Below are 27,375 nucleotides of genomic sequence, written 5' to 3' on the forward strand. Positions count from 1 at the left end.
CACCGTACAGCTGTCTTGGACACACGGCCTAACAAGAAACTGCCAGCCAACTAGACATCAGCCATTATCCACCCAGTTCACAAAAAAAGAAACCTAAACAGTCCCCGGTAATTACGGAGGAGTATCACTCCTTGCAATCAAACACAAAATCTTTTCCAAGATTTTTGAACGACACTTAATGAGGCAGCTGGACAATGAGTTAGGGGAATATCAAGCAGATTCCAGAGCACAGAGAGTCCTGCATTGAACAAATGCAAAACCTCAAGACCATCCTCCAGTAGAGCAAGAAACAAACCAGACAGCAGAACTTCCAAAAGGTATACGACTCTGTGGGTAGAACTGCTCTCTGAATACTAAGAGAACTAGCACTGAATGAAAAACTCAGTAGGTTGGTGCCAGCCACCTTGTACTGTGCCAGATCCTAAGTAAAGTTTAGAGGACAACTCTCAGAGAGTTTCCTGTTTGATACAGTGGTGAGACTAGGAGACTATATTTCATATATATTATTTAACTGCGCTCTGGGAAAAACTGTCAGGGACTGGATCAGATCTCTCCCACCGAACACCTGATGAAGGATGGGTATCAAAGCAGCCAAATAAGGATCCCATATGTGGCCTGACATTACTGGCAAATGATGTGCAAGGGTCTTCTGTGCAATTCCAAACACTGCAGTTAATAATAGGGAAACAGGTCTGTTGTTCATCATCGGAAAGACTGAGTTAATTACCAGTATTAAAGATGGCCCTAGAATGGTGAGTGTCAGTGCTATCAAGCATATTAAGAAAGCCTGAACCATAAAGTGCTTTGGAGAATGGATCTCAGTGAAAGAGTAGCTCTCAAACAAAGGAAAATCAAACTAGATAGGGCATACTGTGCTTGCAGAAAAACATATGCCACATAATATCTCTACATGTGTATCAAACTAACACATATAACACAGTAGTGAGACAGCCAGTCCTCAGTGCAGCAATGTGCCTATCCCTAACCAAGAAGAGTCCTCAGATTACAAGAAAGGAGATTTATGTGAAAGATAGTTGGACCAAAGATCCTACTAGATTGGAGACAATGGTTCAAACCTGATTGTGAACTCTATTAACAACAATGCTATCAGAAGAAGGCAATGATCTTTCTATGGCCACCTGCAGGGAAAATAAACCTGTAAGCTGTTCTGTAAGATATTCTGAGCAGCTAACAAGGGTAAAATCACTGAATCCCAGTGGATCAAGCAAATGGAGGGGTACCTTGCAAAACATCATACTAGGTGCGACATAATAAGTAACAGGGGTGACTACCATTTATCTAATGAAACCAGACCCTTCCTAATATCCCCTACATAAGTACCACAGTGAAACCAGGAAACGGTCTGAAGAATGCAAAATAGAGTTCAGTAGTAAAATTGGAAAACAGAAAATCTCAAGGTACTAAAAAGAAGACAAATGTTTAAACCTCAACTAGAACACCAGGAGTGGCAAACAACAGCACACCTAAAACAGAAACTGTTGTCCACAGGTGGCCCAATCAAGTTAAAACAATATATCTTGCATAGCATTTCTTATCCACACTCAGTATATTTTCTTCCGTGGCGTATTTATGGCTCAAATGTTACAATACATGGTATGTAAATGCTGCAGCATCAGAATGTTTCCTAATCCTTCTTTTTTGAAACAGTTACCTTGGCCGTGATGTACAAAATATGTATGTTCTATGTTGTATCATTCTTTTCTATTGTTAGTCCCTCCTGGGGAACACCGTCTTATTGTAGGCACCTTCAGTGCTGGTCAGGGAGGTTAGCATGCCTCAGTGATACTGACTACCATGCCAATGGTAGCCTAGCTACTGGCAGGACCACCCGGAGCAGACAGGCCTCAGCAAAGGTGTCTGATGAAAAGTGTCCCACAACTTGGGGAAGAGAGGGCTGGTTCTTTTTTCCACAGGGAACTCCATCAGCAGTGGTTGGGCATGGGCACTGCAACCCTGGGGTTCCTGAGCTGGCGACTGGCCGGTGCCGTCAGACTGCTTCTGCTGTTAACTCTGGGAATACTTCAGGGACCACAGTTAGTTGTGACAGTGGAATGTTGTATGTTTAGGAGAACGGTTGCTGTGACTTCACTGCCTGGACTGCAGGCGAGGTGCACACCTCTATAAAAAATGATTGGCAGAAGTATACCCATGCAGGAAACTTAGCTGCAGATAGTTGCTGCATATGCAGTACGTGGTATGGATGCAGCAGGTTCTCAAGAAGCACTTTCCAGATTGTCATGTGGTCAGCATTACTTATTTCAACTAATTGGCTGACACTAGGGCTGTCATCAACTGCACTGCCTCCAATGTACTCCAGTTGGGACATTGTCATTCTGGAAATCTCTCACATTACCAGAGAAGGAAAGTTGCCACTCACCATATAGCGGAGATGCTGAGTCGCGATAGGCACAACAAAAAGATTCACACAATTGTAGCTTTCGTTCATAAAGGCCTTTGTCAGCAGTACACACACACACACACACACACACACACACACACACACACACAGAGGTGTGTGCGTGCGTGCGTGCGTGCGTGCGCGCGCGAGTGAGTGTGTGTGTCTACTGCTGAAAAAGGCATTTTTGGCCAAAAGTTACAATTGTGTGAATCTTTTTGTTGTGCCTATCGCGACTCAGCATCTTCGCTATATGGTGAGTGGCAACTTTCCTTTTCTGGTATTGTTACATTCCATCCTGGATTTTCCATTGTTTGATTTTTGACAATATAAACATTGGGTTTCATGGTTATTACCATCTGCTAATTCATACAGAAAATGAGCATGTGCCAACTCCGCATTTGATTACACTTCCATTGCAGTGTACTGGAAACAAAGTCCATGATGACCACTGCACCATTGATGCTATGTGCTTGGTGCTAGTAGAGCGATGGTATCAGTCAAATGTCAACACAAGCAATGAAGTGAGTAACATGTGAACATTACTTTTGTTCAAACACTGGCAGTGAATCTAAGTATTACAGCTTTTCATATATTGTCACCAAATGTAACCAAGAGGAATCCTGGTATGTTTTGTTGCAGTTTATTTTCCTTGATTAATGTGATTACGAAGAGGAGGAGGAAATGGGCTTTAACTTGGAAATAAAGTGTTTCTAATTCCCAGTCCACACAACACATTGAGGAATATTTCCTGAATGTTTGGCCATACCTTTTTGTTACACATTGTAGTAACAAGGCAGTATTCTGCCATAACACTTTGATTGTAATCAAGAGAGCAGAAGAAATCTTAGAGAAGGTATTCCCTTTCTGTATTCCCAAGACATTAAAAAGCATTAAATGACTTCATACTGGAACACTTCTAGTTGAAACTGCCTTGTCACACCAATTATTCAAGCTTCTGGGCTGCCAAGTCTTAGGTGGCTACCCTGTTCTGGCTGAGTTGCATAACTCCCTTTACTTGTCTAAAGACATGTTTACCTGCTCCAATATAATGGAGATGGACCATGAGGAATTACGTGCAGAATGGAAGAAATGGATGTTATGGAACTGCAGTACCATATGAGGAGAGTCAGTGGCATATCGGAAAACACTGCAGCATTTATAATAACCCCTGAATATATTCTTGCAGGCTATATCTTAGAGATCCAGCTCATGTATCAGGGATCATCTGGTAGGGTGCAAGAAGTGCGAAGTTTACAAGAAGAAAAGGAAACTACAGCAGTTGAAAGTTACAAGACACATGCCATATGACAAAGCTTTCAAAGCTGTGCAGCCTCCGGCATTTCCTGCGACTTTTGCTTTCTCTGCCTTTAAGAATCCAGTTGCCAAGTATGATGCTTCCACAAAACGCAGACCATACTAATCAATTCCTTCCACAGGGTCTTCTGTATTGCTATGGAACTTAAATGGTTACCGATTGTAATTGAAAGGATTGCAACTACTGGCCCAGGAGAGTCCATTCTGTGTCTGCTTACAAGAAACTCATTTTAAAGTCACCAATGTGGCTGAGTTAAGGAACTACCACTCTTGCAGGAAGGGTGATATTATTGGAGATAGGACTGAAGGTGGGATGGGTGTTTTCATTGATGACAGATGCCACTCTTCTCCTGTCCCTCTTACTATAGCCAGGTAAGCAGTTGCAGTGGAAGTTCTCACACCCATTAAGATCGCAGTATGTTCTTTATGTGTTCCACTTCATGGGTCCATTGGATGCAGGTGCACTGACAGAGCTTCTCGGAGTGCTCCCCTGCCCATTCCTCCTCATAGACGACTTGAATGCACACGATCTGCTGAGGGGCTTGGCTACTACATCTCCAAGGGTCAAATTATTGAGTGCCCTGTCCATTTAGAGAGTAGGTGTCTTTTTGATTTTGGATAACACTTTTCTGCATCTACAGGGTAATTTTCAGACACTGACCTTTTTTTTGCTCTCCAGCTATTGCAGACTCAATTCAGTGGAAAGTGGCTACAAATTTGCATTCCAATGACTACTTCCCAATGTGTATCTGCCTGCTGACTCAGACAGGAGGCCATATGTCCGACATTACCTGAATCACACCATTCCAGAATGTTGGATCAGAAGAGGAGCAGCAGCTGAACAACTTCATTGCCAGTTGGCCTCCCAGGTCACAAGACCTCACACTTTGTGACTTTTATTTGTGGGATTACATGAAGGACTGTGTTTTTTACCCCCCCCCCCCCCCCCCCCCATGCCTGACACTTTTGAAAGTCGGTGACATCACATTGTTGAAGCCATGAACTCAATAACAGAGACCAGCTGCTTCCTGTGTGGCAGGAAATGAGCCACAATGATATTTGTCATGTAACACATGGTGTTCACATTGAATGCATAAAAATTTGAACTTTTCTCTTTTCAGGAACATTAGAATTGTGTTTCCATCTTTCGTAGTTTGGAAGCAATAAATGATTGAAATCTATTCCTTCCTTTTGAATAGCCCTGGATAACAGATTCTTATGAAGATGTTAATTTTGTCTGTGATACAAGCCCGTTGTCAGAAAATTTCAGCTTCTTTTCGATGCAATATGTCCAGAACAACTGTGGGATGCAGTGCATATTGAAATTTGTCTTTAAACCAAACGAAGAAATAGTCATCAGCAAAAAACTGATAGATTTGCTCATGACTTTTGATAACATGAGATGCCCAAGGTGTTGTTTCTGTTGGGTTTCTTGTTCACTTGCTAAATGAGAAAAGGAAAGTTCTCTATTGCTGTAATTCAATCACAGAACCATGTATCATCATATGTAATAATGAACATAACAAATGCTCCTTTTACACTCTGAGTATTAGTCACATAACTGCCTCTTCATCTGTTTGGTGTAAAGATTTATCTTTATAACAGATGTCTATGAACAGATCATTTGCAGCTATGGATTCTGGATAATCTTGTTTTTAGTAATGAACATGACTTTTCTTTCAACTTCTACCAAGTTAGCTGCAAAATAAAGTAATATTTTGTCCTTACATATGCTGCGGGCCCAATTGAGAAGTAATTAATGAATATTAGTAGTATATGGTAACTTTTTTATTAATATTATATTTGTAGTGGATAGATTTGCAATTAATAATAATAAATTGTTAATTTCATTCTTTGGAAAAAATTACATGTTGTGTTTGAGATTAAATGTTTGACTTATGTTATTTTGCTTTTTTTATAAATTTTTTGCTACACAGTCACATGAGAATTTTACAATGCCATATTCGGTTTCAGTCAGGCAGCGATTATCTTCAGTCTAAATGCACGTGCTGCAAGCAGTTGCCATTGTGTTATCCAGACAACCACTGGCTGGTTAAAACCAGATACTGCATTGTGATATGCACATGTGACTGTTGTAAAAAAGGAAAAAGTGATCATTCTCTAAAGTGCAGAGTGTGTGTAGATTTTTAAATGATGCTTCAGTATTAATTTCATGTAAAAGACTACTCTCCTAAGGAAGGTAGAGACAATGGATTGTAGTATAAACATTTCATGTGTAATGTGGTTATCTCTTTGACAGGTCTCATATGTGGATTGGCTATATATAATTTTATCATCATTGCATTACCTTTTCCATTGGCACTTTATAAAAAGCTCTTGAATGAACCTGTTTCACTCCAGGATCTTAAAGGATTGTCACCATCAATGGCCAAGTAAGCATTATCAACTTAATACATAGACATGAGGTGGTATAGATAGTAACAACTTTGTTTTTTTTCTTTATACCCTTTTGAAGGAAATAACTGAAACTTGTTAGTACTAATTAGATAAATAAATGATTCTAAGTTATCACCTCTTTTATGAGAATATCTGCCAGTCATACATTCCTTTCTTGCCATTGTTAAATTTAACTTTTATTAATATTTTTATTTATGTGAGGAAAAGTATTTTATTATTTTGAAGATTATGGTATGGTGAAAGTCGTCTAAACATGTAAACCTATGTACTAGGCTTTATACTTTCTGGGGTGGAAACAAGAAGTACATATGCTGACACAGACACCCACCTGCACCAAAGGTGACATTTATTGTTTATGGGTAGTTGCTGAGGCTAAAAGGCATTTGGGGAGAGGGGGGATGTTATATGGCCACTGGGAGAGGCAAAGATATACAGGGAGAAAGCGCATGGGGAGCTAAAGAGGATGACAGAGAGGAAGGTAGGTGGTGGCTGTCAACATAGGTAGCACAATGAGAAGTGAAAAACTGACAGTTACTAAACTGAGAGACATAAATATTGAAAATTGGAAGGCAGTGATGCCAAGTTTGGACATGCAAGGAGTGGTGCATAAAAGGATAAAGAGGAAAAGTTATGGTGAAGGTAGAGGACTATTGGAGCTTTACACCAGGATGATTGTGTGAATAGAGGGTATGTCAGATGGGCTGTTTCCACACCTGTAGTTCAGAGGAATTGATGTGGGAAGAAAGGATCCAAATGGCACAAGTATGAGAGCCAACTTTTAAGCTTTTGCAAAAACAATGAAAGAAAAACATTTTTTGTACACACAATTTTATTGTTCCTCAAAATATTCACCTTTAAAATTTATGCACTTATTCATGTGTACAAACCAATTGTGGAAACACTTTTTCCACTATGGTATTGGTGCCTCAAAGAGATGGTTTTTGAAGGATACAACAATTTTTTGAGGTACCGAAAATCACCACCCACACGTTTGTTTACAACATAAAGTGACAAAAATAAGTTGTTCAGTGATAAACTGGGTGAATGCAGGCAATGAGCATTAATTTGTTATATTTCTTTTTAAAATAATCTGTTGTTTGACACAGTGTGAGACACATGGCATTTTTATTGTGAAGAGCGATGCAAAAATTTGTAGTTTTTCTTGGTTTAATTGATGACTTATGGCAAATAAAATTGTTTTATACCATTCATTATTAAATGTTATTTGGTCATCTAAAGCAAAGACAATGACTTGTCTATTGTGCCAAAGAAACATGCAAGTTTTTCTCACAAATTCTTCATGAAAGAACCGCTTTTGTTGCTTTCTGTTCATCTTGGAACACCCAAATGTTAATTTGAAGCTTAGTTTGTGGCTCATCCAAACATATTCAGGTTCTGTCTCCTGTTACGATGTTGCGTACAAATTTTACAGTTCCTTACTGCAAGTGACACAAGCCTAAATATTCATGCATAATAGAATGTCCTGCAGTCTTTGATATGCCTAAGGATGCATCAGTCTCCCAGTAAGTCACATGTTGGTCCTTCTCGGTCATTTTTACTTGTCTTCAGGAAATTCACCACATGTGGAAGAATGACACTGACGAAATTTAAATGCTCAGTGTCAGAAATTTACTAGGTAAATTTCTGGACTGCCATTGTTTTAACAGTAACAAATGACTAATTTTGAAATAATAGCAATGTCCCGTTTCAATACTGTTTTTTGTCTGCAATTATGGTACACATCGAGAATATATGACTACCATCATAATTTCAGCAACTGATTGGACAAGTTTGTAGTTAGCCACAGCCCACCACAGTAGTTGTAGTTCATTTCATATCTAAGGTAATTGTTCTTCCCTGTTGCCCTGCCTTCTGTAGGGTAGGAAATACCTGCAACTGGACTGTGGTAAGATATGGTAGGTGGGTGTATAGGTTAGGCCCTTTATGTGAGTCACCCCAACAGTTGAATGACATCTATTTTTGGTCATCAACCTTCTGACTGGTTTGATGTGGCCCACCACGACTTCATGTCGGAGTAGCATTTTCACACAGAATCCTCAGTTATTTGTTGGTTGTATTCCAGTCTTTGACTTCCCCTACAGTTTTTCACTAAACAGCTTGCTCTAGTACTACGGAAATTAGTCCCAGATCTCTCAACACATGGGCTATCAACCTGACCTGTATGGTGCAGTATTGGTAGCAGGATTGACACACAGATGGACTACAATATTGTATAGTCTCCAAGAGTGATTAAATATTACTCTGAGGGATGAGGGAAGGATTTTGGGATAGTGTATTTCTGATCTTGTGACATGATTGGAGGTAGTAGAGGCCCTGATAAAGTTTCTTCGTATCTCCTGAGTGGTGATCGTTCAGTTGATTCTACTTGTGACTTAAGCTGCATTTTTCATTTGTTTAGTTCATTTCACAGTTTTTCATTCCTTCTGTGGTTTTCCCTGGAGCAACCACTTGTTGTTCTCATGCACTTTGTATTTTACTGTAGGTTACTTTTGCAGATACCAAGCATCCATTTTCATTGAGGAGTACTGAAAGAGCTGTGTTTTGCAAAAATTTTACTCTTGTTTCATATGTAGTCTTGCTTTATATAACATGTTACAAATGGTGCCACATGTAATTTCAAATCTTAACCAGTTTTACTTCTACAACAATTTAGGAAAAGGTAGATTGCTATTTACCATAATGACGACATGTTAAGGTGCAGATAGGCACAATCAGAAGACACTTGCACAAAGCAATCGGCCATAGCTTTCATCGGAAAAAGAGACTTACGCCATTCACTCACACAAGCACCTCATGCACACGACTGCCAACTCCAGCAGCTCAGGTCAGAATGCGTGTATCACATGAGATGGAAGCAGCAATCTGGAGGGGGCGGGGAAGGGGAAGGGATAGCAGTGTACGTTGTGTGTTGAGAGGAGGGGAGGGGGGTCAGTCTGGTGGAGTGTGCAGGGATTAGAATACCAACAGGTGCAGCATCAGAAGGTTGTGGGGCAGGGAGGTGGAGAAAACTGAGGAGAAAAGGAAGGAGTGGGGAAAGATGGTCAGATGCATTGGCAGAGGGTGGCAAACAAAGAGAGTGGGAGACGAGGATAGGTAGGGAGGAAGTGATAGGTCAGAGGGAATGGAAACTGGTGGTGGAGGGTGTGGGAACAGTATGTTCCCACAGGTTGACCCCAGATAATTATGGGGTTGGAGTATGTGTTTTAAGGATAATACCATCTGCACAGTTCAGGAAAACAGTGATGGAGGGAAGGGTTCAGATGGCTTGGGTAGTGAAGCAGCCCAGCCATTGAAATCATGCTTTTATGTTCAGCTGCATGTTCTGCCACAGGGTGGTCTACTTTGCTCTTGGCCACAGTTTGGTGATGACCATTCATCCTGGTGGACAAGAGATTGGTTGTCATACCAATATAAAAGGCTGTGCAAGGACTGCAGCAGAACTGGTAAATGACATGGCTACCCCTGATGTAAGATAAACGTGTGACGATTCGAATAGGAAGTGCTTGGTGAGTGGATTGGGCAGGTCATGCAACTGGGTCTTCTACAAGGATGTGGCCCTTCTGGCAAGGGGTTGAGATTGGCAGTGGCATAGGGATGGACTAGGATATTGTAGAGTTCGGGTGGGTTGTGGAACACGACTTTTGGAGGAATGGGAGGGAGTGTATGAGGATGTCCCCCATTTCAGGTAGGTAATGAAAGCCCTGATGAAGGAGGTTCATTTGTTCCAGTCGGTGGTGGTACTGGGTGACAAAAGGGACACTCTTGTGGCTTGTTCTTGGAGGTGGCGGGAGGATTGGGAGTGTGAGGGGAAAGGTATGGGAGATCTGTTTGCAGACTAGGTCCGGGGGATAGTCCCTGTCAATGAGATCCTCAGCATACTGAGCTAGGGAGTTCTTGTCTCTGTAGATATTCCATCCCCAGGTGGCCAGGCTGTATTCGAGGGTTTTTTTGATATGAAAGGGATGGGATGTTTCAAAATGCTGGTACTGTCGGTAGTTAGTGGATTTAATGTTGACAGATGTGTGGATGGAGCCATCAGAGAGAACAAGGTCAATGTCTAGGAAGGTGACACACTGGGTTGAGGAGGATCAGGTGAAGCAGGTAGGACAGAAGGTGTTGAGGTTGTGAGGGAAGGAAGGTAGGGTGATTTGGCCCAAAGTCCAGATCATGAAGATATCATCAGTGAACCTGAAGCAGACTAAGGGTTTGGCATTTTGGGAGGCTAGGAAGGTCTCCTCTACATGGCCCATAGACAGGTTAGCATAGGAGAGTGCCTTTGGTAGCCCATGGCTGATCTGTGGATTTGTTTGTATACCTTTCCTTCAAAGGAGACGTAGTTGTGGGTTAGGATACAGTTAGTAAAGTGCATGAGAGAAATGAGGTAGTGGATCTGAGGTCTGAAGAACATTGTGAAAGATAGTGTTCAATACCAGTCGGACCATGATATGAGGGATGTGTAGGGATCCAGAAGACAAAGGGGTGGGGATGATGGAGAATCAGTGAAGGAAGTCTTGGTATCTTTGACGTGCGAGGCTAGATTATGGGCAATTGGTTGGAGGTATTGGTCAGTGAGGGCCAGAATTTTTTCAGTGAGGGCACAATGACCAACCACAATGGGGCATCAAGGATTGTTGGGTTTGTGGATTTTGGGGAGCATGTAGAAGGGTGGGTGTGTGGGGTGTTGTAGGGGTGAGGCAGGAAATAGATTCAGGGAAGATGTTCTGGGAATGGCCGAGGACATTGAGCAGGAATTGGGGGTAGTCACGGCGGTTCATTTACTTCTATACATTTCTGGGAAGTCCTGCGTGGAATACAACCAGTGGAGGGGATAAAGATAACCACCCACTATATAATTAAAAATTTACAGTTAAAACATTAAGTAGAAGACAGGCACATAAACATACGTGAACACCTAGCTTTTAGATAATGTACTTCCTCAGAACTAACACTTAACATTCTCTCTCTCTCTCTCTCTCTCTCTCTCTCTCTCTCTCTGTGTGTGTGTGTGTGTGTGTGTGTGTGTGTGTGTGTGTAAGCCTAGTTATGCTTATATGCCAGTCTACTGCTTAACACCTAAACTACATGGTAAGTAGTTAAGTCGGCTATCTTTAATCCTCCCATTGTTTGTATATTCCATCCACAGTTTTCCAGGATTGCATTAAAACTCAGTAATTGCTATTTTTCAAATTTCTAGCAACACAGTAGTGTCCTAAATTGCTATTTAGATTTCCTTTTGTCTTATTTACATTTCTGTACACCTAATTTTAAATTTTCTATTCAATTTTTCATTCTTTTTCTCTTCTGTTGTTGGAGAGTGGCTAAATCCATTGCAGTCTAATATGTTGGAGGGTTGGTGCTGCTTACACTAGTCTTAGTGAAGTAGTTGGTTTATAATTTTTTAAACTCTTGATAGAATGTCAACCGTCCTTGGACTGTTCCTGTCCTGTGGAGGTATAAAGAAAGCCTCTTCAGTAATTTTTGCTTCATCATAATTAACAAACAACACTGATTTCATTTGTTTTACAAATGATGATGCTGCATCTGATAGGTGTTTTGTCCTAAAATTAATTTGAAATGAAAGAAAAGTAAAATTGATAATCAAATTTTCTTTGTAGGAGTCTACAAGATCTTCTGGATTATGAAGATCCTGACATTGAGGACGTCTTTTGCCTCACATTTGAAATCACAAGAGAAGTTTATGGCGAAGTTAAAAATTTGCCTTTGAAAGCAGATGGGTCAAATATACCAGTTACTCAACAGAACAAGTTAGTGTTGTTTGTAATCAAAATTATACTATTTGAATCTGTTGGAATATGGAGATTGCTGAACATTTAAAGAATTGTCACTGTCATTAAAAATCATGTGAATGGACATTCCCACAGCTTTTTCTTAGTGTTCACTGCCATTCACTTGTACCAGTAAACAATCTTCTGTAGTGTGGACTGTGGGAGTGAACAGGAAAAGGATCAGAGCATGTGAACACTATGAACTTGGCATCGGCCCCCGCCCCCTTCTCAATAAGACCACCAGCAGATAGGTTTGATTTTTATTGAGACAAGATGTGAGTATGTAGTTAGGAAATAAGTAAGCAAAGCAATGTATAAAGGAAAATGCTGTTATCTTGGGCATTTACTCAACTATGAAATGTATTATGGTAGGCACCCTAACACTGTGTTCCAACTTTTAAAGAATTAGCAATACAACTGTGATGTACTTATGGGTACCTTAACCTGTGCTGTGAGAATGAGCAGGTCTGAGGTAAATTTTTCGTTTGACACAATATGTTATTCTCCTGACAGTATTACATGCTTGCACAAATCACATTAAATAACAAAGTTAGTGCATGAGGGGACGGGGAAGCTGTGGCATTGAATGCTCTGCGTACAGTTCACACAGAGAAAAATCCTGGTGAGAGATAGTGTTAACTTCCCTTGATGAGTTGCCTAAAGATCTACAACCTATGGAACACTAGGGAACATCTCGTCATATTTGCCTACTGCTTACACCAGAGAAAATGCTTCACAGCTGATGCCCATTCACGTGTGTTCACTCTGGCACAAGGTTGGGTTAAGATATTTTCTTTCTAACATATAGCTTGGTAGCTTCAGTGGTTAAATGTTATATAGTGTTTGTTACTTTTCCTTGCAGTGATACTTTATATATGTGAAAAGTGAAGTTGAATTATATTCTGAATTCCAATTTAAATTATAGATGGTTCCAAGATTAAATTAGCTTAAATAGAAATCTTACTAAATGAGCTGAGGTTCCGAGGACAAATCAGAGCAGATAGACTTATGGTGACTATATACCTAGTAAATCGCCATCGAGTGTAAACCAACCTTCTGTTTGATTACTGCTTTATGAGAGTAGCATTCCAGAAAAATAATTCTGTGTAAGAACCACAAATTTTCTCTTGTAAAAATAAAATTAAGCATGGCTGTAGTGATTCCAGGTCTGTTTTGTAACATCAAATGTGTTAAAAAAGGCACAGGAATAGCTGTTCTCTGTAGTACCTCCCCCTTCATCCTTGTCTCCTCTGGTTGACACCTCCAAAGCTTGGGTCTGATTGATCTGCCCCTCCCTGCTAATCTTCCAAAGTGTATCTCTCTTTCTCCTTTGAGGAAGGAACTGATAGCTCTGAAACCCAGAAATAATTACTGTACTTTCAAATATATCTATTAATAGTCCTGGAATTTTGCCTCCTGACTGTGAGGAATGTTACAGTTTACTTATTTTTAAATGGCTAAATTACAATCTATTTTGGGGCACTTCACACACATTTTATCATGATACTAAAGAATGGTGATCTCCCTAGCTTTAAATGTAATAGAACACAAACAAGTCAGTAAAGTGAAACTAATTGTTAGAAATTGTAAATTGGATATATTGGGTCAGTACGTAGGTGAATGACGTGTCAAAATTTATGGCTGTAGTTACCTTACAATGCAAGGTTAGTAATCTTTGTACAATAGATGTTGCACAATCTGAATGAGTACAGTCTTTTCCTTTGCAAAACAGAGGCTATAATGTTATTGTAGCTAGAAAGAACTTGGTAATTCCTCTTGAGAGGAGTCTGCTTATAACATATTCACCACAAATATGTTACTCTGTTGTATTAGTGCATCTCAGCAAATCTTCATTTTCATAGGCTTTGAGGATAATTTCACATTATTTTTTTTACTATACCACCTTATTATTCTGTTCCTAGTACAGTAAAGGTGCTTGGGCTCAAAATGATAGTATAGAATCCTCTGCATCGTGTGAAATTCCTATCAGTTTCTCAGCATTCAGAGAATGACTGGTTTCAGCCTTCACACCGAGGCCATTTTCAGATCCACTTGAAAAGTGGACTTAAATAAAGTCTGTATCAGCAACTTGATAAGTCTTAATTAATTGTTTGAAATTCCCCCTGTTTAATATTAACTGATATGTTGTGATATTACATCTTTCCAAAAGTATTGAACTATCAAATATGCATGTTTGTATGTATGACTACATTATTGTTTAATTCAAAATGTTTCTTCTTTTTTTCTAATGCATCAGGCGTGAATATGTTGACTTGTATGTTGACTTCATACTCAATAAAAGTGTAGAGAAACAGTTTACTGCCTTTAATGGAGGCTTCCATAAAGTATGTGGAGGCAGAATATTGAAACTTTTTCATTCTCATGAACTTATGGCTGTGATTATTGGTAAGTACAACAACTTGTATTCCTTTATTCTGCATTTAATAATTGTAATTAAAAATGTTACAATAAAAATATTTCAAAGTAAATTTGAAACACTGTTGCCAAGAAAGCAAAATTATTCCTGTACAAAAGCAAGCATCTACCAAAATAATGTGGGTAAAGAAACTTCCTAACAGATTAATATTACATTGAAAGCAAATAGGTCAGAAAGGAAGGGTAGGTCACTTGTTGGCTAGAATGAGGAGGGGACATCTCATCCCAGGGTCTCAATGACATGCCCTTCCTTTCTGACCTCTTCTAGCCTATCCTTCTTTTATCTCTAAACTAATACGGAACTTCCTGGCACATTAAAACTGTGTGCCTTCCCTAGACTCAAACCCAGAATCTCTGTCTTTTGGGGCAGTTGTTCTATTGGCTTGGTTAACCATGTACAATTCACAACCCTCCCTCTTAGCTTTACCTCTCCCCTACCTTCTAAGTTTCACAGTTCTCATGCTTTCATTGAGAGACTAGCACACCTGGAAGAAAGCATCATTACTATGGTATTCAGTTCAAAGAATGGTTTGATGCAGCTCTCCATAATAGTCTATCCTGCATAAGCCTCTTCAAGGGCCTACATTCTCTTTACAAAAGTAAAGAGAAAATGCATTGTATGGGCAGTTTTATTTACACAGGAAGGAGAATAAATTTTAGCACTTGTAATAACACAGAACTTCCAGGACCATTTGAGACTGGCAAACGAAAGAAAATTGTGTGCGCAACAACAGTAAAAACTTTGTGTTTTGATGTTTGCACAAAAGAGGTCTTGTCTAACATTATTATGAATAATTGCCAAGAAATTACCAAATATAAATGGTTTTAAACTAGGTTGCATGTAAATACACACATTCCTTTACCTGTACTGGGTGGCTGAGCTTCACAAGACATGTACTATCGACATCATTATGAAAACTGGGTTCAGTTTTGATTCAGGACATCCATAGCTTTTCTCTTTAATAGTCTTTTTGTGTGGTAATTTTTCTTTAATTGTGGAAAAGTTGTCCAGATTTTCCAGTTCAACTTTTCCACTTTCTAGGAAAGGATATCTTGTAACAATGTGGTTTTGGTCCAAGATACTTACATGAAGACAGTATTTTGATAGTCAACTGTATAATTAAAAATCCCTGGGAGTTCATATTGAAACTCGTCTGGCTTTCATAGATAATGGAAAGGCTTTTAGCCTTTTAAGAAGGAAAGACATGTGGAGGATACTAAAGGAAAAGAGATACACCAGATACCCCATATTCTTGTTAGCTGTGGCCCGTGTACCAACCCAAAGTTTGTAATGGAATGGAATGATGGACTGAGTCCTCCAATAACAACAAAGATGGACTTCCAACAAGGCTATAGACTGTCACCAGTGCTTTTTAATATTTATATCAACAGTGTCCTTTGAGAATTGAAGTATGAACACAATGGTTTTAAAAATTGGGCATGAGGAGTCTTTAAAGTACCCTTTGGTTTTACCAAATAATACTTAAAAGGACAGAACACTAGCTGCAGGCCCTTGGGGCCCTTGTCCTTCATCTGAGAACTGTTGTCAACAAATAAAAGTTAAAACTCTTTACAAACAATATTAAAGTAATAACTGTTCACTTACGTTTAGAACAACATCTTTTTTAGCAGGTGTAATGGCACTAATAATATAAGTATAAACTAGTTTCTTGTGCAAAAAGAAAGCTACTCACAGATAAAGTCCTAAGAGAAAGTTCTTTGAAGTTCTGTAAAACAACGGCAGTAACTACCGTGTTATATGAAAGTGAAGTTTGGGCATTAAGAAAGAAAGAAAAACAACAAATACAAATAGTAGAAATGAGATTTGTAAGATTGTTAAAGTTTGTACAAAACAAATAAGGAGAAATACTTGCATCATGAATTTAGTATTTATGGTATCAATGACAGTCACTGGCTTCATTGGGTGGAGATTTGTGGAATACCAAAATAAAGTGGTGCTGTAGTTAAAACCTCAGGAAAGAGAAAACATTGAACAACTGAAAAAGGAATGGGTAGAGGGCAAAGCTTGTCAAAGCTGAATCCTTGAGGAAAGAAGAGAAGATGGATAAATTTTGTTGAGAAAATTTTAACTGTGCCAGACATCTGTAGGAAGAATGACAATAGTTGCAGTATGCAAATGACAATTCTTCTGAAGCTTATAAACTGAAGCACGGCAACTGTCAATCAGACAGTTGCGCTGCCTGCGGACACTCAAATAACCAATGTGCTTTCACGGCCTGCCACTTAACTACTTTCCCATCCTCTGACACTATTATCTCTTATAATCCTCTGCATTACTTTTGAAGGGGAATTTATTTATGGATCCATAGCTAATAAAGTATTATTTTGGAAATATACATTCCAAAACTACACTTTGTTTCTATTTTATTAATTTATATTTCTTTTTCCAGTCTCATCCTCAAGCAATCCTGTCTAAAAATAGTACATAAAGAGTGAATTGCATCATAAAGATACAAATTTTCATAAATCAAACAATGGAAAATCCAGGATGGAATGTAACAATACGAGAGAAGGAAAGTTTCCAAAGGAAAGTTGCTACTCACCATATAGCAGAGATGCCGAGCCGTGATAGGCACAATAAAAAGATTCACACAATCTTAGCTTTTGGCCATTAAGGCCTTTGTCAGCAGTAGACACATATACACACACGCACACACAAACTCACGCAATTGCAACTTGCACACACATCTGCAGTCTCAGAGAGCTGAAACTACACTGCGAGCAGCAGCACCAGTGCATGATAGGAGTGGTGACTGGGTGGGGGTAAGGAGGAGGCTGGGGCGGGAAGGGGGAAGGACAGTGTGTTGGGAGTGGTGGACAGTGAAGTGTTGCAATTTAGACGGAGGGTAGGAGAGAAGGTGCGGATGGGGGAGGGGGTAAGTAGCGGAAAGGAGAGAAATAAAAAATAAATAAATAAAATAAATTAAAAGACTGGGTTGCGGTGAAATGACGGCTGTGTAGAGCTGGACTGGGAACAGGGTGGGGACTGGATGGGTGATGACAGTGACTAACGAAGGTTGAGGCCTGGAGGGTTACAGGAACGTAGGATGTATTGCAGGGAAAGTTCCCACCTGCGCAATTCAGAAAAGGTGGTGTTGGTGGGAAGGATCCATATGGCACAGGCTGTGAAGCAGTTGTTGAGATGAGGGGTATCATGTTTGGCAGCGTGTTCAGCTACAGGATGGTCTACTTGTTTTTTGGCCACAGTTTGTCGGTGGCCATTAATGCGGACAGAGAGCTTGTTGGTTACTCAAATAAGGCTACAGTGGCTAGTTTTAACGTATCAGTTAAAATATCATAGGAAAAATGAGTTAAGACATTTCCTCAACTGCAAATCAGAATTTAAAATTATAATCAAATGTGGTAATTACATACAAAAAATCCTTTGATTAACCAACAGAGTTCACAATTGTCCAACTGTTTATGAAATATACCAAACCATATAGGATATCCAGACAATAAATTAATCCCAAGGCACAAGAAATCAGCTTCCTATAATTTGTAAACATCGTGTTGTGTTCTTCACGCCATTGTCCTTGCATGGGTGCAGCTGTCTATCCACTTCAGTGCTTGGCACACATCCAAAAACCTTGTTTTCCAGAGCACACTCTCAGGGACAAGCTTTATCAGTGCCACCACACAGTGAAACTCAGTAGCCTACTTCACTGCCACTGTGTGCATGTCACATTGGCATGGCATTCAAATTGCCACAGGGTTGTGACATCCTCCCTGTCATATGCTCCAAAGGGCAGGGGGAAGAATCAGGCTGAGATGTCTCACAGGTCCGTTAATAATTGCTTAAGATTCCCAATTAGTTGCCAGGAAAAATATGCAATATGGAGCCACACAGTTTAAATAACCTACTGAAAATATAAATGTTTGTAGTAATTTGTTTAACTTGGTCCATTGCAGAGTAATTATCATAGTTGACAACAGATAGGGGGAGTACCTTTACTGTTGTCACAATAACCAAGAAGACATAATCTTTAAGGCAGTCTGTTTATATAATTCCATTCTGTATTTTCCATTGTTTGACTTTGTTTATATAATTCACCATATTAGGCTACAGCAAATTAACGCTGCCCGCTGATTTACAAGACAGCAATGAGTTAGGTGGCACAGTGATTAGCACTCTGAATTCACATTTGAGAGAACGATGATTCAAACCTGCGTCTGACCATCCAGATTTAGGTTTTGTGTGATTTCCCTAAATCATGCCAGGAAAGAGCACAGCCGATTTCCTACACCATCCTTGACACAATCCAAGCTTGTGCTCTACCCCTAATGACCTCACTGTGTATAGGACATTAAACCCAGTCTTCCTTTCTACCTTCCTTCCTTCCTTCCTTACAAGACAGGGTTAACAAGTGTGCACAATTGGCTTAAATGACTCAGTAAATTACAAGTATTAATTTTAAACAAAACTGAGCCATTAAATACAAGAATAAAAATAAAGTTCCATGTATTGGGCCTCTAAAATATTCAACAAGGATTATCCCATCATTGTTAGCAGCCACTTCTAGAGGTAATAAATTACACTGTACAAACTGTTTAAGGAATCTTCAGCTCTTGAGTCAGATGTTACAGTCATGAACCCACGTAACACATTTTAGTTCCATTCAGGTGAAGCCACCCCTAAATATGTTTGGTTTGGGAGAGGTGCGCTGCAAATTTTGCCTTTTGTGTGTCTTGTGATCTGGGTGAGAAACTTAACAATCTGAACAGCACATACAAAACATGGAAAAAGCTCGCCCATAACCTTATCTGCCCCTTGACGTACAGCACCAAAATTTTTTTATAAATACCTAATCACTTGACGACAGTGTTGTGGTCTGTCTGCCTACATTTTTTCATGGCTCATTTTCAAATCTCTCTATCCTCATACCCGCATCTCACAGATTTGCATAGCATTGATCTTTTCTGGTTATAAATTGTTGAGGGACCATAGTTGGGAGTGGGAAAGTAGGATTTAAATGAAAACGTAAAGTTCGCCAGACTTTTTTTTTTTTGTACCTCATGAATAGTTTGTCTTCAACGCATAACTTAGCCCAGAAAATAAATTATCCCACTTAGAGTGATGATCATGAGCATTGCACATAAGTTCAACCACTTTGAAAACTGTAACATTTTCTGATATGAAAGTTCTACTTAGTCCAAAGATATCGAATATTGCCTGAAAACACTTAATAGTGTTCGGTGCAATGACATTCTTAGTGGGAATTAAGCAACAAAAATGCCTACATGCATCTAACAAACTAATGCAAATTGGTTCCACCATTACTATGAAAATGGACCAAAATACCGTATTTACTCGAATCTAAGCCGCACTCGAATCTAAGCTGCACCAGAAAAATGAGACTCGAAATCAAGGAAAAAAAATTTTCACGAATCTAAGCCGCACCTGAAATATGAGACTCGAAATTCAAGGGGAGAGTAAAGTTTTAGGCCGCACCTCCAAATCGAAACAAAGTTGGTCCATTGTAATATGAGACACAATTTAGGTCGAATGAATGACGATACAGCTACAGTAGTTTGGTTCGCGTAGTAAGCTAAGCAGTTAGGCTTTACCAGGTAGCCATAGCTATGCGTCAGGCGCTCCGTCCATAATTATACGGGTACCCTTCCTTTTTCACGTGCTTCGTCTGGTTTGGATCGATTGCTTATTTTTCTTTGATCTTATAAGTGCCGTTCTCTTTGTTATAGATGTTTACGTCACTCTAAGCTGAAAATGCATTACTATACTGTGTCATGCACTGTTTGTCGCATTCTGATAATCGGTGTTTACGGCCTGTCGCCGCTCGCGGCGTGGCTTGCTTTTGTGCGCACTACCGCCGCTTACAATTAAAAAAAGAAAAAGAGAGAAATCGTCTCATTAGCGAAACAATGGCAAGAGACTGATATTTGTTGTTACTAACACTGCTGCTTTCTTTGACGATCAACAAGAACCAAATAATAGACTGCGTATGATAGAAGATGTTCTGAACGAGAGTTTAGCGAAAATTTTTCTGTTTGAAAATCTTTGCAGACGTCTCTTAGTACATAACATTCTGCACAGAAATTAGTCATCTTAGATTTAAAAATCTAGTCAATTGATGTGCTTCATTTCTGACTATCACTATTAGGCATAAGAATAATACGAATATAAACATGAAATGATATGTATATTCTTCGGCGTTTGCTGTTGTCTCACTCTAGTTTCGTAGTTTATTAAGCGGACAGGATTTAAATGAGATAGCAGCAAACACGAAAGAATACATGGCAAAATGTTTATATACGTATTATTCTTATGGTGAAGAGAATACTGCATGTGATTCACAATTCATAAAAGTTCCTATTAGTAACCATCTCTTCTCATAGGTAGAAAAAATTCAGAATGTAGAGTTGGCCATATTGACAAACATCCCAAACAGTCTTGCCAGTCGGATTTTCGTAGTACAGTACACTGAAATGTTGCTACATTCGAAGACTAACAATACGGAATTTGTATTTACTTCGTTGGATAATGTATGAAAATGCAGTGGTCGAAACTCGGGGCGGAGAAAAAATTTCGTCTTCCATCATTTTTTATTTATTTATTTACTGACGCAGAGGTTTTGGCGCCAGTATTTATCTTTGTGCCTGAAAAGCATGCATGTGAATCGCTACATATATTCGACGGCAGAAGTTAGTTGTGGCGGCACCTACCAACATTTTTCAGAACTACCGCTTACTTTGCACTCGATTCTAAGCCGCAGGCGGTTTTTTGGATTACAAAAACCGGAAAAAAAGTGCGGCTTAGATTCGAGTAAATATGGTAATCAGTATACATTTTCTACATCAGCACTCAAGAGGCTAGAGACCAGCAATCCTTGGCAGGTATTCAGAGTAGGCAAACAACACACCTTAAATGATTGGATTAACTTCCTAATTTCTTTCTCCATACTTTTCCAAATAAAGTTTTCATGAGTCTTCATCCTGATTTTTTAATTGCCCAAGTGGCCTCGTTTGGGTTCCTCCAATTCAGCTGGTCATACAGTCTCATCTCCCTGACACCCCTGAGCCAAGCAACACAAGATTTTTTCCCCTTATAAGATATGGTCCTACAGATTTGCCCCTTTTTTTTTTTAACCACTCCTTAATTGGAGACAGCTCTGGGTTGACATCTTCTTGTGCTGCTAATCCATGAGGAGGAACTGATGCCTCATCAAAATTGTCTGATTCTGTGTCATTGAACTGAATTTCGTTGTATCCCTCAAATTATCCCTCTCTAAGCATATGACTAAGATGATAAGCTACATTTTCTGTTCCACAGATGTGTTTAACTTTCAGATGAAAATCTGAGATCCTTAATGCCCATCCGGCAATATGTTCCATGCGCGTTGACATCATGAGCATCTAAGTAAGTCCTTGGTTGTCAGTTTCTAGTTGGAATATTTGTTGCCTTAAATACATCTTGAATGTTCCTAGGGCAAACAACACTGCCAAAGCCTCTAATTTATACTTGGAGTATTTTACTTCCAGAGTGGAAAAACCACGAGACACACAGTTCAGAGGGTGCCTTCAGATTGAATGTTTTTGAAGGGGGCACAGCAGCAAGCCCAGATGTAGATGCATCTGCTTTATAATATATTCCTTCTCAAAATTGGGCGTTGCCAGAATTGGATCTCTTGCCAGCATGGCCTTGAAAGCTTCAGATGGTGCCTTCTGAGAAGTACTCATCTCAAATTTTCTCCACTTTTTCTTTTTCTCATGAAGTGATATGAATACCTAGGCGAAATTCAGGATTAATTTCTGGAAAAAGTTTGGCATGCCTATGAAGTAAGCCACTGCATTCACATTCTTAGGCAGGGGCAATGTAAATTGCTCCTATCCATCTCTGGTTGATGTTAATTCCCACAGGTGAAACACTGCCCTAGAAAGGAGATCTTGGACTAGCAAGTTGTACTTTAGATGACTTAACTGTGAACTCAGCTTCTCACATCACTTAGGAACCTCCCTCATATTGCCTAGATGCTTCTGGAAATTTTGATCAGAAATTACAAGATCATCTTTGCAGTTAGGCTTTATATTGAAAATACGTATCCAAAATATGAGATAACAGTACCACTCCAGTCAGCAGGCCAAAGGGGACCCAGTTGAATTCAAAAATATTTTGATCTGCCGTAAAAGTGTTTACTGGCTTTGGCTCTTCAGCCAAGAGCAGTTGGAAATAAGCCTGATTAGTATCTACTGTATTTACTCGAATCCAAGCCGCACTTTTTTTCCGGTTTTTGTAATTCAAAAAACTGCCTGTGGCTTAGAATCGAGTGCAAAGTAAGCGGAAGTTCTGAAAAATGTTGGTAGGTGCCTCCACAACTAACTTCTGCCGTCGAATGTATGTAGCGTTAGACAGGAATCGGAATGCTAGTTTGCAGGGACAAAGATAAATACTGTCGCCAAAACTTCTGCCTCAGTAAATAAATTAAAAGAAAAGGTAGAAGAATGTAAACATTATGCCATGTATTCTTTCGTGTTTGCTGCTATCTCATTTAAATCCTATCTGCCTAATAAACTATGAAACTAGTGAGAGATAACAGCAAACGCGGAAGAATATACATATCATGTCATGTTTATGTTCGTATTATTCTTATGCTGAATAGTGATACAGTCTGAAATGAAGCACGGCAACTGACTAGATTTTTAAATCTAAGATGACTCTAATTTCTGTGCAGAATGTAATGTACTAAAGAGGCGTCTGCAAAGATTTTCAAACGTAGAAAATTTTTCGCTAAACTCTCGTTCAGAACATCTATCATATGCAATCTATTATTTGGTCCTTGTTGATCATTATCAAAGAAAGCAGCAATGTAAGTAACAACAAATAGCAGTCTGTTGCCATTGTTTCACATATGAAACAATTCCTCTCTTTTTTTTTCTATTGTAAGCCGTGGTAGCACACACAAAAGCAAGCCATGCGGCGAGCGGCGACAGGTCGTAAACACTCATTATCAGAATGCGACAGACAATGCATGACACAGTACAATAATGCATTTTCAGCGTAGAGTGACATAAACCCTATAACAAACAGAACGGCACTTAACAGATCAAAGCAAAATAAGCAATCGATTCAAACCAGATGAAGCATGTGAAAAAGGAAGGGTACCCATATAAATACGGATGGAGCGCCTGACACACAGCAATGGCTACTTGGTAAAGCCTAACTTGTTAAGCTTAAGACTTGAACCAAACTACTGTAGCTGTATCTTCATCCATTCGACCTCAATTGTGTCTCATGTTACAATGGACAAACTTTGTTTCGATTTGGAGGGGCCGCCTAAAACTTTTGTCTCCCCTTGAATTTCGAGTCTCAAATTTCAGGTGCGGCTTAGATTCGAGGAATTTTTTTTCCCTTGGTTTCGAGTCTCATTTTTCAGGTGCGGCTTAGATTCGAGTAAATACGGTAAGGTGGTAAACACTTTTGCTTTTTGGAACCATGAAAAACATGGGTGTGTTAGGTAATGGAAAGGATTGTAGAACAATATTCTTTTTGAAGGTGCAGTAGTCTACAAGAAGTTGCACCCCACCCCATGTGATTTCGGGAATATGGAGATTTGGAGGGTCTTATAACTCCTTCCCATAGCATGTTATCAACTGCAACCTTTAGTTGTTATTTTTGCAGGAGAGACAATTGACAAGGAATATGCTTGACTGGAATTGTGTCAGTTAGTTTGATTTTACGCTCCCTGCACCTTACAAGTCTAAGGCGATTAGTAAGAACATCTCCAAATTCTTTGCACAAATTTCCAACAGTTAACACTGCCCTGGATTCAGATGACTCAAGTCATAAGATGACACTAGAGTAGCAATAATCTTAACTACTGGATGCTCATCTGAGTAAGCATTCATGGTGCAAAGTTGAAGAAAAGTCTTTTCTTGTTCCAATGCAGGATAACTGTACATGATGAACAAAATCTGTCCCAGAAAGTACCAAAACTGATAGTGCCTTGAGTGACCTTGATCTTAAATGGCCTTGTGAAATAATGTGTATGAAACTTGATAATCAGATCACCCAACAACAGTATTTTGCTAGAACTGGCCATCTTATGCGGTTCATCTAATCTGGATAATGCCACAAATTTACAAATAATCTTAGGCAACATATAAAAATCCTAACTTATAAAAGTCACAGAACTTCCTCCTGTGGATTAGAATAGACCTGAGGTATTCCTGCCTATCATAAGAGGTGATTAAAAGGAGTCTCACATGTTTCGGCCTTTATGTGACAGTCCCCTGTAGGGTTTGACCTCCATTCTTCTAAATTTTCCTGAAGATTGAGCCAATAGGGGAAGGGTGCCTTATGTGGTGCATCGTGTCCATCGTGTACTGAGACCTTTCACATCCTTTGTCAACCTGGATCTTCACTTCCGCTCATTCTCCAGCTGTTGGGTGAGGTCACCCTCCTGGGTGCATTTTCCTCCATCCACTGTGTAGTATATCATTTTCTGCACCGTCAATGATAATGGACTTGTTTACTTGCTGACACCCGATATCCAGCATGGTAGCCAGTCCGTTGTGGTGGGACTGCCATGTACTCTGTTGGTTGTAGCCCCCTCACCACACAGGGATCACTCTGCTGATGCCTGCACTGTTAACTCACCATGTATGCCAAGGAGTAGATACCCATCACCCTGGGGTCTCGGGACTCCCAGCATTGGCCATCCTGCCAGGTGGCCTTTGCTGCGGCTGGTTGGCACCCGTGGTGAGGTCCCCGGTAGGAGTGGATGGCATCAGGGCAGATGACACGCCATGATGCATAGTACATCATGTCTTGCTAGTATTCAACCACCAGCAGTCTCTTTAAGTGTTCAAGGGCTCAATTTAATGCACGGAAGTATGACTGCAAGTTGTTCCCCTCCCTGGCCACACCATGGGAGGAATGCCAGGCTAAGGATGGCAGCAAATCTTATTCACCCCGGTACCTAATATGTATGAGAGCTGATGAAGAATTCTTTGTGTTGATGAAGCCTCAGTTTTTTGTAGAGCGTTTAGAGGACAAGATTGAGGAGGTGGAGGGATTGTCCAAAATGTGGTTAGGGTCAGTCTTGATAAAAGCAGCCACTTCTGCCCAGTCACAGGCATTACTTTCTGGTGACAAGCTGGTGGGTGTTTCTGTTACTATCACACCCCATAAGAGCTTAACTATGGTCCAGGGTATTATATTCCACAGGGACCTTCTTTTGCAGTCTGTCGATGAGCTGCTTGCCAATTTAGAGTGGTGAGGTGTTCATTTCATCCAGTGCGTCCATTGGGGTTCAAGGGATACTCAGGTTGCCACTGGTGCCTTCATCTTGACCTTTGAGGGAGACACATTACCCGAGAGGGTCAAGGTGATGGTCTACTGCTGTGATGTCAAGCCATATATCCCTCCCCTGATGCACTGCTTTAAGTGCTGGAAGTTCAGCCATATGGCTTCCCGCTGTAATTCCAGCATCTCTTGTCGAGATTGTGGATGTCCTTTGCATCCCAATACTCCATGTGCCCCACCTCCCATCTGTGTCAACTGGGGAGAGCATCATTCATCTTGCTTGCCAGACTGCTTTTACTGAAAGAGAGGAAAATCAATGAATACAAGACCGTGAACCGGCTGACCTACACTGAGGCTAAGAGGAATTTTGAAAGGCTCCATTCTGTGCGCGTGACATCTTATGCCACCGCTATAACTACTCTTCCAGCCCCATCTGTTGCACCAATTGCCGGCCGGGTTGGCCGAGCGGTTCTAGGCGCTACAGTCTGGAACCGTGTGACCGCTGCGGTCGCAGGTTTGAATCCAGCCTCGGGTATGGATGTGTGTGATGTTCTTAGGTTAGTTAGGTTTAAGTAGTCTAAGTTCTAGGGGACTGATGACCTCTGACGTTAAGTCCCATAGTGCTCAGAGACATTTGAACCTTTTTTTTTTTTTTTTTTTTTTTTTTTTTTTTTTTTTTTTTGCACCAATTCCAGTCGGCTCTCAGAGCCATAAGACAACACTGGCCCCCTTGATGATGGGGGGCACTTCCCTTCCTGTTGCTCCCGCACCATTTACCTTGAGAGCAACACTCCCCCAACCATTGGGGACAGCAGTCCCCACTTCTCTGCTGGAGAAGCACTAGTCTTCTTCAGATCCTCTCGCTAGGAAGGGGTCCCCTGGGGTCACTCCCTTCCCAGGTTCCTACCAGTGGCAAAGCGTACACATGCCAGTGGCTGAAGCAGCCACAGGTCCTAGGGCTTCATGGTCCTCCTCAGTCCCTGAGACTGACTCAGTGAAGCCCTCCCAGCGAGATAACCAAAGGAGCAGCGAGAGAAACCCAAAAAGAAGAAGATCCCAGACATTGTGATGGCACCAATACCATCACTACCACCACTACCTACAAGCTCTGCGTCTGAGGATGACGTGGAGATTCTGGTGTCCCCTGCGGATCTAGATCTTGCTGAACCCTCAGACACAATGGCTGTTGATCGAACGGGTACTCAGTTGGTGGCAGCAGGTGACCCTGAGGTGCAAACTGCCTCCTTGAGCGCTTCATGCCTTCCCAGCCTCATGATAATGTCATCCTCCACTGGAATTGCTGCGGTTTTTTCCACCACCTGGCTGACCTATGGCAGCTGTTAAGTTTTACACCTACTTTCTGCATTTCCCTCCAGGAAACCTGGTTTCTGGCAATGCAAACCCCTGCCCTCCGCGGCTATAGGGGATATTACAAGAACCATAGCGAATATAGTAGAGTGTCAGGTGGAGTTTGCATCTATGTCCTGAACCCAGTATGTAGTGAACCTGTGCCCCTTCAAACTCCTCTTGAAGCTGTGGCTGTCAGAATGAGGAGGACGCTGGAACTAACTGTCTGCAACATATATCTTCCTCCAGATGTTGCAGTACCCCTGAATGTATTGGCTGCACTGATTCATCAACTCTGTAAACCTTTCCTACTTTTAGGAGAGTTTAATGCTCATAACCCCCTTGTGGTA

General features: G+C 40.4%; 1 protein-coding gene across 4 annotated transcripts in view; it reads left to right on the forward strand.

The window, feature by feature from the left end:
• The window catches only part of LOC126090967 (probable E3 ubiquitin-protein ligase HERC4), a 230,695-nt gene that overhangs the window by 179,961 nt on the left and 23,359 nt on the right, over positions 1-27,375 (forward strand). For all 4 annotated transcript variants that reach the window (XM_049907026.1, XM_049907028.1, XM_049907027.1 and 1 more), the window contains exons 18-20: positions 5,994-6,126; positions 11,788-11,937; positions 14,216-14,364. In XM_049907026.1, coding sequence (XP_049762983.1) covers positions 5,994-6,126; positions 11,788-11,937; positions 14,216-14,364 — 432 coding nt within the window. The remainder of the gene's footprint in view (positions 1-5,993; positions 6,127-11,787; positions 11,938-14,215; positions 14,365-27,375) is intronic.

The sequence above is a fragment of the Schistocerca cancellata genome, chromosome 1 (assembly GCF_023864275.1).
Source record: "Schistocerca cancellata isolate TAMUIC-IGC-003103 chromosome 1, iqSchCanc2.1, whole genome shotgun sequence".
Taxonomy (NCBI): domain Eukaryota; kingdom Metazoa; phylum Arthropoda; class Insecta; order Orthoptera; family Acrididae; genus Schistocerca; species Schistocerca cancellata.